The sequence below is a fragment of the Lissotriton vulgaris genome, chromosome 3_1, assembly GCF_964263255.1.
Source record: "Lissotriton vulgaris chromosome 3_1, aLisVul1.2, whole genome shotgun sequence".
NCBI classification, from domain to species: domain Eukaryota; kingdom Metazoa; phylum Chordata; class Amphibia; order Caudata; family Salamandridae; genus Lissotriton; species Lissotriton vulgaris.
Genome location: NC_141689.1, coordinates 373,654,087 through 373,671,738, shown reverse-complemented (window position 1 = coordinate 373,671,738; position 17,652 = coordinate 373,654,087). Strand labels below are relative to the sequence as shown.

Below are 17,652 nucleotides of genomic sequence, written 5' to 3'. Positions count from 1 at the left end.
GGCAGAAACCGAACTCTACAGATACACGCAAATCAGGCATGCACTTAGAAGTGCCATTTCCCCAGAGACGCAATTAGCAGAGACCTCACCCTTAGAAGATAGACTCCTCACTGACCACATGCAAAAGAAGGCCATCTCCCAGACATACCGTATGATCATAAACAACTTACCAGATCCCACGATGACCCTAAGAGAGAGGTGGCAGACAGACGTGGGGGAATTAGAAGATTCAGACTGGCAGGACGCGTTGACATTGCCCCGTGAAGGAGCGATCTCATCTAAGCTCAAACTAATACAGCTCAATGTGCTTAATCGCATATATTACTCATGTATCACAATGCACAAGCCAGGGCGCGCCTGACCAACTGTGTATGCGACTCTGTGGACTCCCAGTTACATTCTTTCAAATAATTTGGGAATGTCCGTGACTCCAACCATACTGGGAAAAGTCATAAGTGTGATCTCACAGGTTGGGGGAGCAGACGTCCCGCCGGACCCCAAGCGATGCCTCCTCAACATTTGGGAGCCCACAGATTTGAATTTACGGCTGCAAAACTGGGCAACATTGATGATGACGATCACAAAGAGAAACATAGCTAGAAACTGGGGCTCGTGATAGTACCAACATACCAACAATGGAGGAACGATATCGATGCAGCCATGGTGGCCGAAAGGGCAGTGTATACACACAGAGGTTGCCCCAAAAAGTGGTTGGGATTTGGGGAAGGTGGAACGAATTTAGAGGACGCATATGCAAACCTCCACATATAGGATCAAGCCTGGAAATTAGCCCATAATGATCACAATAAAAAGGTCTTATCTATGAATGATTACACAACAACCTACCAAGAGGAGGCGGGGGCACAGCAGAGAAAGTGTTCATTGTGGGGTGGAAGGGGGGAAAATATACACTGTATTGCACTGTGTGGAAAATCATGATGATGCTTTGCAGAATGTTGTAAACCAAACACTAGTGGAGATTATTGATTTTATCGTGGAAATAGAAATTAAAAAAAATTCCCCCCAAAAAATGTTCTTCCTACACTCTATGAAAATATTAAACATCCACTCACACTCCACTGGAAAAAGGTTCAAGTGTTGATCATGGATTATGGCAAAGCCATTCTAGTACTCGTCCCTGAGACAACACAAACTGCTCACAGCAACCTTATTTTTGTCTATGAAGTGAACATTCAACGACCTCACTGGTTACCAGTTCAGGTCAGACCACAATTGAACATTTCCTGTTTGACATCCAAGACTCAGCATTACCCTCTTTGTCATTATTGCTACTATCTCTTGAGGTCTCTCTGGCACGAAATTAAAATTAACTGTAGAAAGCCCACACATTTTACTGCACCTTTATCAATCCTGAATCACCTGCTTGCCATGTTTTCCCTTTGCTATCCTTACCTCTCACCGTCACTTTTCCTTTTATAAAGCTCTGCAGTTAATCATTTTCATATATGATTACTATTATTTGTAAAGTGCGCTGATGCATTTTAGATGCGGCAGCACTATAGAACCTGAAAAATAAATTAATACTGTACCTCTATCTGCAGTTTAATAATTTCATTTTGCTTTTCCTTTTCCTGAGTTTTTAGTTGTCTTGTTAATTCAATGCATTCCATCTCCTTCTTTTTTATTATTTCATTTTGTTTTTCTTCTTGACGTTTAACTAACAATAAAAAAGAAACATTGAAACTGGCAAATTTAAACAGACACTGACAGTTGAACACTGAACAAAAACATAACATGGATGTAAATATAGGACCTCCTTGGTAAGAGAACTCTTTCCGATTTCTGGAGGAAGGCTAAACATGAAGGGGAATATAACCTTTCCTAGCAAACATGAAGGAACGTTTTCGATTCCATTAAAAACACAGAAGCGAAGCTCACTCTTTCATTTTCACTTTATTTTAAACAGCAGCCTAAAGAGAAACAACTACACTTCCCAATAACTACTGGGAAACAGTAGAACACAACAACAGGCAATCAGAGTCCATCACACTTTTATGTAACTGAGCTTCTTTAACATTTCTCACTCTTTCTTTCTGTGAACTCAGCCACTGATGGAGCAAGGTTTTGCACGTAAAGCGCCTTGCTTGGAATCAACCCTCTAATAAGTAATGTATTAACAAACATGTTTCGTCTTATTAACAATGCAAAACTCGACATTTATAGTAAGCTGGGGAAGCTTGCATATGTGCTTTTACTAACTGTAACTCAAATGCATTAAAATGGCCGCCGCAACGTAGGAACTTTACTGCGCATGCATCTGTCACACTTACGTGACATGACATATTCTCTCTGCTTGGTGGGAAATTATTACTTCTGCGCACTAGAACTAAGATGGCTACTCTGTGTGTTACCGTGCTAACGCTTGCAATGCTGCTTTTATTAAGTTGTTCGTTCTGCTTAATTCTTAATGCTGCAGTTAAAATAAAGTAATGGGAATAGAGTAGAGATAAGTGGTATACAGTGCATTCATTTATTCTTTGTTCTAAAACTGTTTCTCTTTGACTTTGCTATTAGCTTGTATTTGGGCCTGATGTAATCTTGCTGCACTCCATCTTGCAATCCTGCGACTTCGCAGGAGAGCTCAAGAGTCAACAAGCCATGGTATTGAATCCATGCCAACTCCTGACTTGCGAGAAGATGTTCATGTGAACTCGACCGCCTGAACTTTCAAGAAGATGTCAAATTATACATTGTATTTACTATTGGAACATTCATTGCCGGGTGGAATAAAAGTGCATGGGAAAATAAAATATTGGGCGGGAACATTGACTTGAATATTGAAGAGCATGACTTCATGATTGGTATAGTGTGATGACATCTCTCCGTCTTTTAACCAATCAAATTGAGGGAATACACACATTTGAAACATTTGGGGGTGGTACACTGCCCTGGAAAATGGTATATCTAAGGTAGGCTTAGCTGGTTAGATTGTCCGGCTTGTCTGAACAGCTGACCTGTCACTGACCCAACGCACTCAATAGACGATCGAGAGCAGAGGCACTGTCAGTAGATTCTGGAGTGGAGGTGCTGGCGGAGACTCTGTCAGAAGATTCGATAACCCAATCGGGGTTCTGGAAAGGAGATCGATAACCCAATTAGGGTTCCTGAGGGAGAAGATTCGCTAACCCAATCAGGGTCCGACTGTTAGCTGTAAAGAGGGGTGTGACGCTGGCGTTGCACTTTAGCTGTGGGTGCCGGTCCTGACCTGCGGTGGTCTTGTCCTGATCCAATTTGGTCCGTACTTATCCTGATTGAGGTCTGCACCTGTTCTATACTGTTGGCACCTACACTTTCGGGGTCCTGTCCTTTATCCCAGCCCTTGGCCAGGGTTGGTCTTCACACCATTCTAGGTAAATATAAAGCTGAGCGGGATATGTCATTGTGCTGTTCCCTTTTCTTACCCTTCCTATAATTCAATGCTTAAAGAACGTTTCATGATACTTTCACATTATCTTGCTTTGATTTTATTCTTATTTGATCAAGCTTTGTTTAATTTAGTATGGACTCTAACATTTGAGAAAATATTTAGATAAAGCATTTAAAATCTTTCCAGAGTCTGTGGTTATTTTATGAGTGCACATGTTTATTTACTACCTATTTTCTTGCTAACTACCTTGATCTCTTAGGAGTCTAGGTACTGGTGACTAGGATTGGTAAGTCAAGGTATAGGTCCTAAAACGTTAATTAAAATCACTGGTATAGCGTAGGTTTACCTGTTCAAAGTGTGTATGTGTTTATGGGCCCAGGTGAGTATGGTAAATTTCTGGGCAGGTGAACCCGCGCTCTATCAGTATTTCTTTTGGTAGCAGAGCTATGGTTAGGGTTTAGTTAAGATAGGTGGTTAGTTGTGTTAGTATTATTGACTAGAATTTGGCTTATGTATTAACCAAAATTGTTCGTACCTGTTATATGTTTGTTTTGGAATCCCTGGGGGCAGAATAGCGGGTGGTAAATGGTAGCCACTTAACAATGAGGTCACTTGCCTAAGGAAGTAAGTGCATGGTTAGGTAAAACTGGAAGCACTGATTAGGGATTTTCTGTATAAATGTGTGATTAAATGATAGAAAAGAGTTTGTTGGTGAAACTTTGGCCTTATATCCCCTAGAAAGGGTAAGCCCGAGAGAGTAACAGGTTCTCTAATGCTTGTATGAAGAATAGGCGGAAGGGATCTACTTGCAATGTATGAAGAGTAAGCGGAAAGGGATTTACTCGCAGTAAAAGAAATCATCTTTCCTTTGAATTAAGTCACTTAGGCACAGTGGCGAATGTTTTTACGTTGTTAAATAATAAGTATTGCATTTGAAGTGAAAAGAAATAAATTCTCGTATTATCTTGCAAAAGAGTTGTGGAGCTGCGCTGACGTCACTCAGAGCCGCGCTGTTATTGGTTGAGACAGCAGGTGTGTAGTTGAGGTAATTGTAAAGGAGGGGTGAGTGCAGGAGCGTGGGAACTTGTCTCACAAGAAAAGCTGCACAATCATTTGTCAAAAGAAATTTGAATTCAAATCACTGATTGGTTTTCGAAAATAAGGAACACGCTGGTATTGGTAAAGCATTTAGTAAACAATTGAGTGTAGCTGCATATTAAATTTATTGGTGAATATTATATGTGGCATTTAGATCCAACAGTTATAGGAAATAGACCCGATAGGAGGTACTTGGCTTTTGCGCACGAGCAGTACATAAGGGGAAGACCTTATATCATGTACGGAGGAGAGAGAAAAATTTCGCTATTTAAAAGGATTAAGAATTTCTTTAAAAAGGACAAAACGATAAAAATAAGAGAAGGGATTATTATTCCTCCACCAAATACGCCTACACCATACATGATGGTAGAAAGGGTCTATCACACCTATGTGTGGTTAGAGAACTGGACAGAGTACACAAAAGATTATGGTGTTTTGGCATTTTTCAGAATAAATCAATTTAATATTTGTCAATATTGTTTTCATTCCTGTCCTAGTTAACATTTTAAAATAAAACGTTTTTGGATCACTGTTGTTAAACCCTGAGAAGTACTGGAATTTCTCACAAAATGTTTTCGAGCTGCCTTTTGGCGGTGTTGGACAGTGTTCCCTTTGGTTATAAGATAAAACATTTCTAGGCTGTGCAGTTTTATGCAAAGATTGATCACCAAAGTCGTTATATCAGTATAACTCTTCATAATTCGATGAACCCTGTAAGTAATCATGTTCAGTAAATTTGGCTGACATTACTAAATCTGACATCATATTATTAATGTTTTCAAAGTCCCAATCATCAGAGAAAGTACTTGGTGTCACAAAGTCACTTAATGATACCTTGAACTGATGTGGATATTTCAAGAGTTCAACCGGGCCAAAAATGTCATAATCAGTTCTGTCCCATGCTACCCCACCGGGTATTGGATTGGCTGAGATGTTTACTGATGACAGCTCTCTTTTCTCGATGTGGGAGGATGTGTGAGGCTTTAGGACCAAGTTGATGTTCGGACTTGCTGTGTCCATATATTTTCCATCAATGAATTTTCCCAAACATAGAACCATGATGAGCCAAAGCAGGAGAGTAAGTACACCTAACACAATCCAAAATTCAATCCATGGTGAAATCAGATATGTTTCTTTTAGTTGGAGAGAAAGTTCAATTATTTTGTCTTGGAAAGTTTTTGTTGCTGGCGTTTCTTCATGCTCACTTGGATCTTCTGAAAAGTCGTCGAAGTTGATGAAGTAGCCAGATGCAGTTCTGTCAATTGTTGGAATCATTTCCGGATTTTCATTTGCTTTTGCATTTTTCTTTATTTCATTAGAATAGTCCGAGGCTACATCATTGTAGATTGGTGTTTCTTGACGAACTGTTGCAATTTGAGTTTCAAGAGGCACAAGTTCCATGGCATTATTGCAAAGTCCCTTTTCATTCACTGCAGGTTTATCAAATATGATTAGTCTCTCAGTATGAGCATCTTGGATTGTAGCAAATTTCAGTATACTGCTATTTCTTGGGAGTCCACTGGTCCTACTACTTATTATTGGCCACATGATTGTGGTTTTACCAGGTTGATGGATACAACTCGGTTCTCCTTTTTACCAGCAAGGGGCGGTAGTACAACTGATCTTGTTCCGCTGATAGCTAAGACAGGTACAGCTTTTCTGTAAGAAGGCCCAAATTCCTTCTTCACCGCGATCTTCTCTCTGACCAGATCCCCAATCTTTGGAATCCAGACAGGTCTTGTTGGGACAGGTGGTTTTTCTTCAGTGGTTGTCGGCTGTTGTTTCAACTTTATGTTACTCAGGCTTTTTCTTGTTTCATTTAAATCCTGTAAAACAGCCAAATGGTCTTTGATATCAAAGGATTTTTCTTCTACCACTGAAGTGTGACAATCAAGATCCTGAATGTGCATTCTAGTACCAAACAATAGTTCGTATGGAGTGAGATCTTTTAGAGAATTTCTTGGCAGATTATTAAGACTACGTTGGACACTTGTTAAATTTTTGACCCACCCATCACCCGAACCTAATACCCTCGCCGTTATAGATAGCTTTATGTCCCGGTTTTTTCTTTCCACTACCGCATTTCCCTCAGGATGGAAGGGAGAAGAATACTGCAATGCAATGCCGATGCTGTTCATGGCCTCTTTGTAAGCTCAAGAGCTAAACGCAGGACCCTGATCAGAATGTAGCATGCCAATTGTGTATATGCCGATAAAGACTCGCAAATCTTTTTATAACAGTTCTGGCGTCAGCCGAGTGCTGCTGGTCTACATTTTTAAGTTAATTTGTCTTAATAATTATTGGGACGCATTTCGCTGGCTGGATTTCTGTATTATAGATAGCCTGAAGCTTTCTAACAAAGATGTCCGGGCAATAATCTGCTCCGGTTCACAGCTGCGATCTCTGTTGCAGTCTGGACAATCCATTGCAAATTTGTAAATTTGCACGCTCATTCCCGGCCACCAGTACTCTGATTGTAATTCTATTAAAGATTTCAAGATCTGTTGGTGCCTCGGACCCAGTCCCATGTGTGCGCTTTCAATCAAGAAAACTCTCCGTTCGTGTTTGGAATTACTCTATCCCCCACTCCAGGGATTTCAGCAAAAGGAACTGAGTTTGCCTCAATTATGTATGTATTACTGAGTGGATAGTTGAGAGGTAATCCTGCATAATCGCCTTTTAATGAGGCTTTTACCACCAGCATGGTTTCCCCATCTATGTGTTTTTCTGAACGCTTTTCAGTGGCTACGGAAGCCGGTTGGACCTCTTCCGCTGTGGCTGTGTTAGCCAATGAATTCCCTGCAACGTGAACGCCATCACGTTGAAGACTCAGTGCGTGTATCACGTGAGTCTTCTGTAGTTCTTTCTTTAAAAGAACTACTTGTTCCCCAAGCGTTTTATGCTTTATTGTGGCACCTGTCATCTTTGTAACCGTTTTTACTCCATGTCTGCATGTCACTGTTGTAAGACTTGATGCAGAAATGCGAATCGCTCACTATTAGTGTCGGGAATTCACAATCGGCATTTTCAAGCGCCATCTTTAAAGATCTTATTTCAGCTCGCTGAGCTGAACAGTTTCTGAGTGATTTAGTTTTGGTAATCATCGGTTTGAATTTGCCAGAGCGCCAGCGACCTTTAACAATCGTGCACGCTGCATTGAAGGATTTTTCCTCTACATCGTAGTGTTGTGAAAATCTGTCCATGTAGATTACACATGTGTACAGTTCGAGAGGCAGAATTTTGATTGGCAGAGGATATTCTTGTTCGTATTCTAGATCATCTAGTTTTTTCAGTTTCGGGTCAAAATAGTATTTCAAGTCTTCTGTAGCAAGGGAAGTGTACCCATTTTGGGTCTAATGCCACTGTATTCAGATTGTGTGGACTTGTTTTTTTTTTTTTTTTTTTAATTTTTGGAAGACCTTTATTGATAGAAAATCGCACATACATCTCAGCAAAGAGCCCGAGGGCTCGCAGATACAGTACATTTCAACATAAGAAAGCGCAAAGGATCTATTACAGAAATACTGAGGTCTAATTTTTAAAGGTTTTTTCTGAAGGATAGACAGGAGCAGGATATCGCAGAACAACGAGTTGGTTCCGGCCTCGCAGGCGCAGGATAGATAAATACACAACGTAATAAAATGCCAGAATCGCTGCTTACCACACAGAAGAGAAATGTCTAAACCCAGAAAAGAAAGAAAAATAAAAAGAATAGAAGGCCCATAGAACCAAAAAAGAATAAAACAAAAAAAAAACATCCACCCCCCACCCTGCACCCCTGCAGCTGGCTACGGCCTACCCCCCCTAGCAGTGTACCTGTCGCCCAATAAAAGGAGTCCCGAAATATAGAGAGGAAGAAAAGGGTCCTAATCTATAACTCTCATTAAATAAAGAAAGGCGGGGAGGAGCCCACCACCCGTCCCTCGGCTACACCCTTCCGTAAGTCCAGTAACAGCACAATGTATAAAGTCCGGTGATGTTAAGCATTACAATCAAAGTAAGTTGGAGGCACAAAGTCGACACACAGCGTAGTCAAAGGTAGCAACACACCACCCACATGCCCAGGTCAGCAACAAGAAAACCACCAAACTATGAGAATAAGCGCTCACCCCTGGCCCGTTCTCTCTTTCCCACCACTGCGAACCATGGAAACCCAAAGGGACGTGGACAACAAATCAAAGGAGCCAGTTTGGTACAAGCATTGAATAGGACCAGGTACAAGCAGAGCAAGCGATCCCAGGAAGGGCACAAGATACACAGTACTCTCGTTATAAGGCATGGCCGGGCCTGGGAAGAAAGTCTCAGTGTTCGGTCCCTTCCGGAGCGGACCCCGGCAAACAGGGGGCATGAGATGGGGAGAACACTCCTGTCGCGGTTGCGAATCACTGATTGCACGCTGTCCCGGGCGAACACCATCCACAGCGTGAGGCATCCCGAGGCTTGAGGCGCATGAGGCAGCCATCTTGTCGCCGGCGGGCATGGAGGAAGGAGAGTCACTGTGGACCTGCGAGTCAGCCATTTTGAAGCATCCCAGTGCACACATTATGTCGTCCATCTTACTGGCCAGAGCTCGAGTAGAATACACCACATCACGGTGAAGGGAAACAACAGCTGCCAATAAGTCACTGTAGCACAGAGCATCTCCATTTTCCCTTCCAAACATGGCCCGCTGCTCCATACATCCGCAATCACACTGCGTCACAGACATTTCAATGCTGCACTCGAGTACGCCCTCCATAGTCTTCAGTAGGGACGCTACAAATTAAGCCAGGCTACTCACAATGAGCATAAGGTCCCCAGGAGGCTGGGGGCGGCAGGCAGAACCGAGGTGGGCCACAGACGTTGTCCCGTAGAAATGCCGCCCCATCCGATAATAAGGGAACAAGGAGGTCGGGAGCCGCCTGCAGTCAGCGGATGAGTACACAAGCAGTCACTGGGCAGCCGAAAGACCGGACTCATACCGACAAACGGCTTAAACGATCGAGCCGGCAGGCACACTCATCTCTGTACCTGCAGTCCAGCGGGGCAATGAATGAAGGCTCGGCCATTTCGCGAAAAAAGTTCCGACCGGAACACATCAGTTGCTGAACGCCGTTGTTGTTGACCTGGCAGCCGGTCTCGACTCCACTCGAGGTCCCGGTCTCAAAGCTGGAACAGGCCGCGAACTGCCGTCGGACGGTTCACCCACTTGCAGTGCAGCGCGAGCCTCGGGATTTCAACACAAGCCGTCGGAGCCCACCTGCTTCCACGGTGTGCAATTTCGGGTCAGGATCACCGGCAGGATAGGTATGAATAGGGTGACAGTCCTCGGAGCCGAGGGACTACGCGTCCGACCTGGACGCCATCTTGGATCTTCCCCTCTGTGTGGACTTGTTAATGCCTCAAGGGCTGATTCTGCAGTATAAACAGTTATTCTCTTGCCTTGGGCCAGGGCTCTTTCTTTTGCTACAGCAGTTTGAACCACAATCAGAATTTTTTCTGTAGAACTGGATTTCATTTCAGCTTTTAGTGTACAAATGTGATTTGTAAGCTATAAGTACCGTTTCTCCCTCATTAGAGGTTAGGTATGTGAATCCGCATCTTCCTGGGATTACTCGGATTACAAGATTACGTGTGTTTTCACGTGTTTGCAATTTTGTTTTAGTTAACATGTCTGTTTGTAGTGATCTTAAAATTTCTGTGTGTTTCTGAGTCCAATTTATTGGTTTGAAATCAGGTCTTATTAATTCATAGAGAGGTTTAACTCTCTCTGCATAATTTAGTATGTATGTTCTTCCGAAATTCAGGAAACCTAGTATTGATTGTAAATTCTTCAGCGTTTTTGGTGCTTGTTGTACAGCACATTTCTCTAAGAAATTGTCAGCTAGGCTCTTGCCTTCACTTGATAATTCATATCCTAAAAACAGTGCAATTAGATGGGCAATTTGTGACTTATTAAAGTTGAATTTGTAACCCTCTGAAGCGAACCCAAGTATTATGGTGTTCACTATTTTTAAGTGAGTCTCCAGGTCGTCATCTGTCAGGTAGATGTCATCGACATAGGATAATGCCTCATCGTCGTATATTTGTAGTAACTCTGTTACCCTTGCTGAGAATAATCCTGGGCTATTCTTGAATCCCTGTGGGAGTCGACACAAGTGTTTTTGTGACCCCATTATTGAGAAAGCGGTCAAATACCTGCTTTCAGGTGCAATGTTTTGACAAAAGAATCCATTAAAGATATCTAATGTCGTTTTATATTTTTTGCGCACAATGTTATTCATTAGTGCTGCACTGTGTGAGTTTTGTACTGCGAATGTTTTACAACAGGAGTTAAGGTGTCTGTAGTCCAAAACTAGACGATATGAATCATCTGGCTTGGAGACAGGAAACAAAGGATTGCTCATTTGTGAGGTGCATGTTTCAATCACCCCTTGATATTCAAGTTGATCTAAAATCTCCTTGACTTGCTTTTTAGCTTCTTGTTTAACTGGGTACTGCCTTTGTGCAGTGGGTTGATTTTTTAACTGGATTTCGTGGTGAGGCGAATCCTCATCCCATCCTACATGATTTTTATGATTTTTATATAATGCAGGAGCTTGGGCTACTGCCCATTTTCTTGCAAGTGTATATTTTTTATGAATTGGTATATGATTAGAGAAGGCAGGCATAACTATTTCTTCGCCATGAGGGCACTCCCTGACAAACTCTGGTGGCCGGTCTTTTTCAGCTAACAGGATGCCATAGCCTTTCGAAAGGTTATCCCAAAAGAGACCCCTTACTTTCCTCGTCTTGTCCCCCACTATACGTAATGTTATTTTGTATATTTTATGGGGTTTGCTAACCCTGGTATCTGCAATTTCCACCTGAATGTATTCATTCGTGTCCACTGTCTCCAGATGATTCATCAGGATCTTGCGAGCTATGGTCACTTCTGCTGCGCTGTCTAGCATTGTCTGGGCCCACTCCGTTTTTCAGTGGTGTCCTCAGAATCCTCGGCATGTTTAATCTTAATACTTGCTACCTTCTTTCTGGGATATTGTGATTTATTACTTTGATGAGCAGGTTCTTTCTCTTTGGACTTGACGTGCTCTTCTCTGTGTTCTGACCGTCCTCTTCTTTCCGATTTCTGTGAGGAAGATCGAGAAAGATTGAGTGAGAGGGATCGAGAGGGACGTGAATCAATATCTTGATATCTATCAGGTTTTCTCAATTTATCCCTATCTCTAAGGTTGTATCTTTTTTCAGAGGGCTCCCTTTGGGGAGACTTGTTTCCTCAGTCTGGAGATTTTTCTCTCCATTGAGAAGACCTTTCTCTGGACTGGAATCGTTTTTCTCTGGGGGTGGACTGTTTATTACCCTCCCAGCTCCTTTTTGGTGTATTCAGATTATTTTTAATAAAGGTTTTTTCAGGATTTTCAGTTAGTTGGGGTTTTACCGGTTTCCCACCCAAACTATCTCTTCCTAGTTCTTCATAGGATTTTTCTATGATTCTGGCTAGTTCAAATGGTTGGTCTGCTATATCTGTCTCCTTCAATTTCTGGCAGATCGCTATATCGTCCCTTGCCAATTGAACTAATTTTCTATATGCCTTTGTTAATTCTTTTAGTTTAACTAGGAGTTCTTCGCTTGACATTGTTTCAATGTCTGGGTGTGTTGCGTAGCTGGCTAGAACCGGCCCTGTTGCTCCTGGTCTACCTAGTGGACCGTGCCTGGTGATGTGATTTTGATGTTTTAGGGCACCATTAAACCAGAGCAGATGCTCTTGGTAATTTAGTGGGATTTCAACGTCCTCGAAAGGAGTGTATTCATCCAGAGGTTCCTCTATTTTGTAATAGTGGAATTCTTTTGTTATAGCGTTTGCTGCTGGAAAGTGTATCCATGAATAGAATACCTCTGTCTGCCGATATTCATGGGCCTCTACCACGAATATGACTGTACCACCACGTGATGTCAGTCAATTTTCTATAAGTTTAAGAGGTATAGTTCTCCTTATGTTGACCGGAATGAGTATAGCACTCGGGTAATTTTCTTGGATGGGTGTATCATCCTCTATGAGTTGAGCTGCTATTCTAGCTCTCTCTGCTTCATCTTCACTTTCTCCCATTTTTACTGACAGAAAGCTCTTTGTTGCAGATCAAGTTTCAAGGAAACAAAAAAGATTAGGTGCACAAAATTTTGGAACACTGTATCCTTCAACGTTGACTAAACCAAAAACTAATACATAGGAATCTCTTCCTACTAAGTTCCGGAGGATATTAACCTTTCACCCATTCCAGACGTCTTTAGGAGTTTTTACGGAAAAAGGGTTCTGTGTGAAAAAGCACGACTGAGTTACTCTAGTGTCTTGTGTTAGATTATCGCCTTACCAAACGTTGGGTGCCATGTAGTGTAGTTCCTATATTCCCAATAGGCTCTGCGCATTAGAATAATATAAACAGCAGTGTAGACGTAGGACTGAGGTTGACTAGGTCTCTATTGACTATATTAGACTTAATTAGTTTCGCCAGCTAGCTCAGAAGTCACTAGAAACTCTCTTGAATGTTAAGGAAAGAGTTACCTCTCCGGATTAGACAAGAAGGGATTAGCTTCTGACAACCATACAAACATGGCAACTTTGCGCCCTCAGAATAGAGTGTGTCTCTAGAGTTGTGTGAAAACAATGGGCAGCTATTTCACTCAGTCAATTGTGCATACTTAGTTTCACCAGAGTGCAGAGAAATAGAGAGACGGGCGTTTTTCAATAAAAGGTGTTATTTTATTGAGCAGTCTTCTTTCTCATGCAAGAGACATAAATTGCCACAATTGCAATACTTATTATGAAGTAAAGTGCGTACATTAAAAGTAGTATTATGAAATAATACTGCAAAAGCATAGATATGGTTTCTTAGCCATATGATACTTTAAAATAGATAAAATATATATACATACATAAAACCATTGACTAACGTACTCAACTGGTGCTTCTAACTACGCCTACCCCGATGTACCTGACCTAAGCCTAATTCTTGGGAAGGAGTAAGTAAGTAGCAGTTTAAGTTAAGTTGGCTAAGATTGTTTTTTGCCAAGGATCTGAATTCTCTTTAAGGGTTTAGTCAGCTCCGTACCTTGGTAATAGAATGTGGGAGGTCTGGTATCTCTTTCTTCAGTACTCGATCTCCCAGCAACCCGCAAGGGTGACTCGGGAACATCGGAGTTGGATTTTCTCGGCATGAGAAAAAGTAGCTTCTCCAGCGTTTTAAAGGGGAGGGGCGGCTTCGCGCGGGCTCTCGCATCAGCTGGGCTCTCGGGCAAGTAGATAGCCGCTCTGCTCCAAACCACCGTGTGTTTGCTTAAGGCAACTGTTGGTATTTTATACCTGAAAGGTGCCGGGTTTGACGTAAGGTTGGACATAAGAAATCACTAAGAACTAACAGTTCTTTCTGGACTCCAGGAGTTCTTGTTCAAATCAAAACAAAAGCAGGGGGGAATTTCCCGGGCTGCTGGAGGCTTGGTTTGTTTAAAGAACGCGTTGTGATTTCTAGGAGTCAATGGGAGTAGCCGTGCTGTGCTTTGGACTGCATGGGCTATTACTGAATATTGATATGATTCTTATGCCTTTATAAGAATATTATTGATTATAACCGCACAAGGGCATGAATCGGGAATATCGAATTAGGGTCCTAGATAGAAATACAACATTCTCACACCTTTCCTTAGGGCTAATTAAACCGTGGTCAGTTGTTGACCACTTGTTTTGCGCCCTGCTTTGCTCTTTGCGTGACGCCCCTGGAGGGGAGGGGTCGGCCGCACCGTGGGACAATGAGTCAGCCATGGTGCAGTAAGCGCTGTAACTTCTAACACAATGAAAGACTGTTCACCTCCTACCCCTCCTCTGACAAATTAAATGGGTCCTCCAGCTGATCTAAGTTCAAAAGTTTCACATGCTCCTCAGTCAACCAGTTAAGAACCTATTTTGAATAAAAAGCTATACATTTAGAAAATGTTCAGTAAACCTAGTTACCTGCAGAATGTACATATGTATTTATAGGAATCCTGTTAGACCTGGCACCTTGGCGTGAGTTTCCCTTCCACTTTTTGCTGATGTGCCTCCGATGTTTTGCTGGTTTTCCGATACTCAGGGCACTGCGCCACGGCTGACCCGTGCCGCAGTGCAAGTGCTCCCTACTGTAAATTGTACATGCGATTGGTATCCATGATTGGTGCATTGGATTTACTGTTAGTCCCTAGTAACGCGCACTAGAGAGTGCCGGGGCTTGTAGATGCCAATACTGCTGGTGGGCCTGCAGCGCTGGTTGCGCCACCCACCGTAGCAGCCGTAAAGATGTGTCTGGGAACTGCGCCCGCAGAACCCGCGTGCGGTCTCGCACTGTCACGCTAGCTGGGCAAGTGCACCCACTTGCCAGCCCCCGAACCTTCCCTTGACTACATATTAGTCACCCCTATGGTAGGCCTGCGGGCAGGGTGCATTGTAGGTGTGAGGTAGGACAAGCCCTGATGTGTGTGGCATGTCCTAGTAGTGACTTACAACCAAAACCGTAGCTCACTATTGAAGGCTACCTGCTCCATTAGGCCAGACTGAGCTGCTGGAATTATTACACGCTATAATCCCAGCAGGCTCAAGGAGCATGGTAGCGAGTCATGTTTAGTATGCCTGAACTCAGGATGATAAAATATGTCTTGTAGTCAAGTTTATTTTAGTATCCTGTGTTTGCAAATGCTACTTTTAGAAAGTTAGCATTTGCTTGCCTAACCATTTCAGCCCGCCTCTGCTGGTATGTGTATCTGACTGTCTGGATGTGTGAGTGACAGGGCTGGGGAGATGACAGGTGGTGAATGCGCAGATTACACCTTAGTGGGAGGTAGGAGTGGCTCTTGACTCTGGATCTTGCTGTGCTCTGCCACCACAATGCGGGCTCCACCCTCCTGGGGAGCGACTGATGACTCAGCCGACATCTGGCCCAGGAAGGGCGAAGCCCCATCAACGAGGTACTCTGGCTGCTCCTGTCCGCACAATGCTGGCTCCACCCCCTGTGGGGCGTCTGATGCGCCTGCCCCTCACACTGAAAGCAGAAGCCGGATTACACCCGCCGGAGTACTCAAGGACTGAAAGTGGCTATGCAAAGGCCCCCCTGGCCTGCGAGAACAAAAGAAATGCCCTATAAAAGAAGGAGCCCTGCTCCTTGAAAGTTAGATCCGGTTTGGGCTACAGAAGGAACTCTGCCCGACGAGAAGGACCGTGAAGGACAAGGAAGGGTGCTGTCTCTTGCCTGTGTCTGGTGCATTGCTGCCGAAGAAGAGGAGAAAGGAAAGACTACGAGAAGACTTTTGCTTTACTTTGTGCCAAACTCTGCTGAGAGATCTCCAAGGGCTTGCTGTGAACTTGCCCCCTGACCAGCGCCCCAGGACCAGTGGGCGCTACACCCTGAAGAAAGCGACTGTGGGTGCTGCTTATCGCTGCAGTACCGACGGAGGAATCTCCTCCAAGGCAACGACATCCACCTTACCACCGTGACCGGGGCCCAAAGCAACAGCGAAAGCAAAGTAAGATCAAGCCGCCGCTGGCCCGAACACCGTGACCGCAACTGCACCGGGAGCCCGAGAGCAAAGCGAAGGAGGACCCGTCCGGTCCGAGCTCTCGAGTTGACTGCGCCACGAGCAGCCAACCCACTTGCAAAGACGGACAATTGCCCTGTGAGAATCCACTGAGTCGGTATCTTGCCCGACAGCTCAGCTGTGAGCGCACAGCTGCACCGGCACTTGGCTGGGTACGTCCTGCACTTGAGGACCGTACTGCCACTTGCCGCCAACACCCAGCCACCGCCTCCAGGGTCGGAGCGAACGCCAAAGGAAGGACCCTGCCGCCACAGAGCCCCGCTGCCCCGGATGACCCGTGACCTGCTCGGCTGAGAGCCGCAACAAACAGCGACCCCGGGAAGGCAACGCGACGTGGGACAGCTCCCCTGGAAGCCGCCCGCTCCACAAGAACTTTGTTGAACCGGCCTGAAGGCCTTAAAGAACGCTTATTGCTAGAAAGAACTGTGGCAACTTGAACTAAGTAATTTGGAACCGATATTTGAAAGTTTGTTAACTGTATTCACAAGCCTGCTTAAAATCTATATAAAGATATATATTTTTACAGAATACAGTTTGGTCTCGTTGTGTGGTGGGTTGGTTGTGAAGGTGTAGTATTGCAAGTGTTTAACCCTATGTGCCCCAAAGATTAGCCTACGACTGCTTAAGCCACACTACCTAGAGGGTAAGCAGAGGTTGTCTGGAAAGTAACCCTCAGCCCTGACGAGGAAGAGAGAGCCCCTGCTTGTCGCTAGTGTTTCACTGCGCCAACTAGAGCCTCCCCCTTCCTACATTGGACGCAGCGGTGAGGATTTTTCGAATCTACATTTGCAATATTTATACCTGAGCTTCTGACCACTGCACAGTGATTACAGTCCAGTTACTTAGCCACAGACTTTGCTTTTTGAATTTTGCCGAAAGAAGATTCCGAGTGCGAGAACCATGCCGGGCACGAAGAGCCTGGATGGAGCGGAGTCCACGACCTCCGAGGTGTTGGAGGTGGAGTGGGACGCCGCGAAGCTGGATACATACACCAAGGATGAACTGAAGTTCTTTTGCAAGAAACTCAAGGTTCCGCACGCTGGTTGCAAAAACAAGCCACAGCTCTACAAGGCCATGAAAGCCTGGATAGAGTCCAGAAAGACCCCGGAGGATCAAGACGCCCTCGCGGAGCAAGATGCGACTGAGGAGCAGAATGCACTTGGGGATCTGATTGACCTCGAAAGGCAGGACAGCGTGCACAGCTTTGGTAAAGGCCTGTCGCCAGAGGAGCTGGCGGACAGGAAGGAAACAAGGAATCACGAGAGAAAGCTGGCAGAATTAAAAATCCAACTGGAGCTTGAAACCAAAAGAATGGCGCTGGAAGAGCGAAAGCACCAAATGGATTACGAAGTGAAAATGAGGGAGATGAGCCTGAAAGAAAGAGGCTTGGATCATCCTCCCTCTGGTGGCAGCACATCACCAGTGCAGGTAGAGTCAAGAGTGCACATCCCGAAGGACGTAGTTAAGGAGTTCTTTAAGGGGGATGACATAGGACAGTGGTTTAGGGCATACGAGGTAGCCATGTCCTCCCACCGGGTCCCTGACAAGGATTGGGGAGCGGGGTTGTGGGG

General features: G+C 44.2%; 1 protein-coding gene across 1 annotated transcript in view; it reads right to left on the bottom strand.

The window, feature by feature from the left end:
- The window catches only part of CCDC152 (coiled-coil domain containing 152), an 843,580-nt gene that overhangs the window by 321,025 nt on the left and 504,903 nt on the right, over nucleotides 1-17,652 (bottom strand). The window contains exon 7 of the mRNA XM_086963471.1: nucleotides 1,551-1,678. Within this exon, the coding sequence (XP_086819597.1) occupies nucleotides 1,551-1,678 (128 nt within the window). The remainder of the gene's footprint in view (nucleotides 1-1,550; nucleotides 1,679-17,652) is intronic.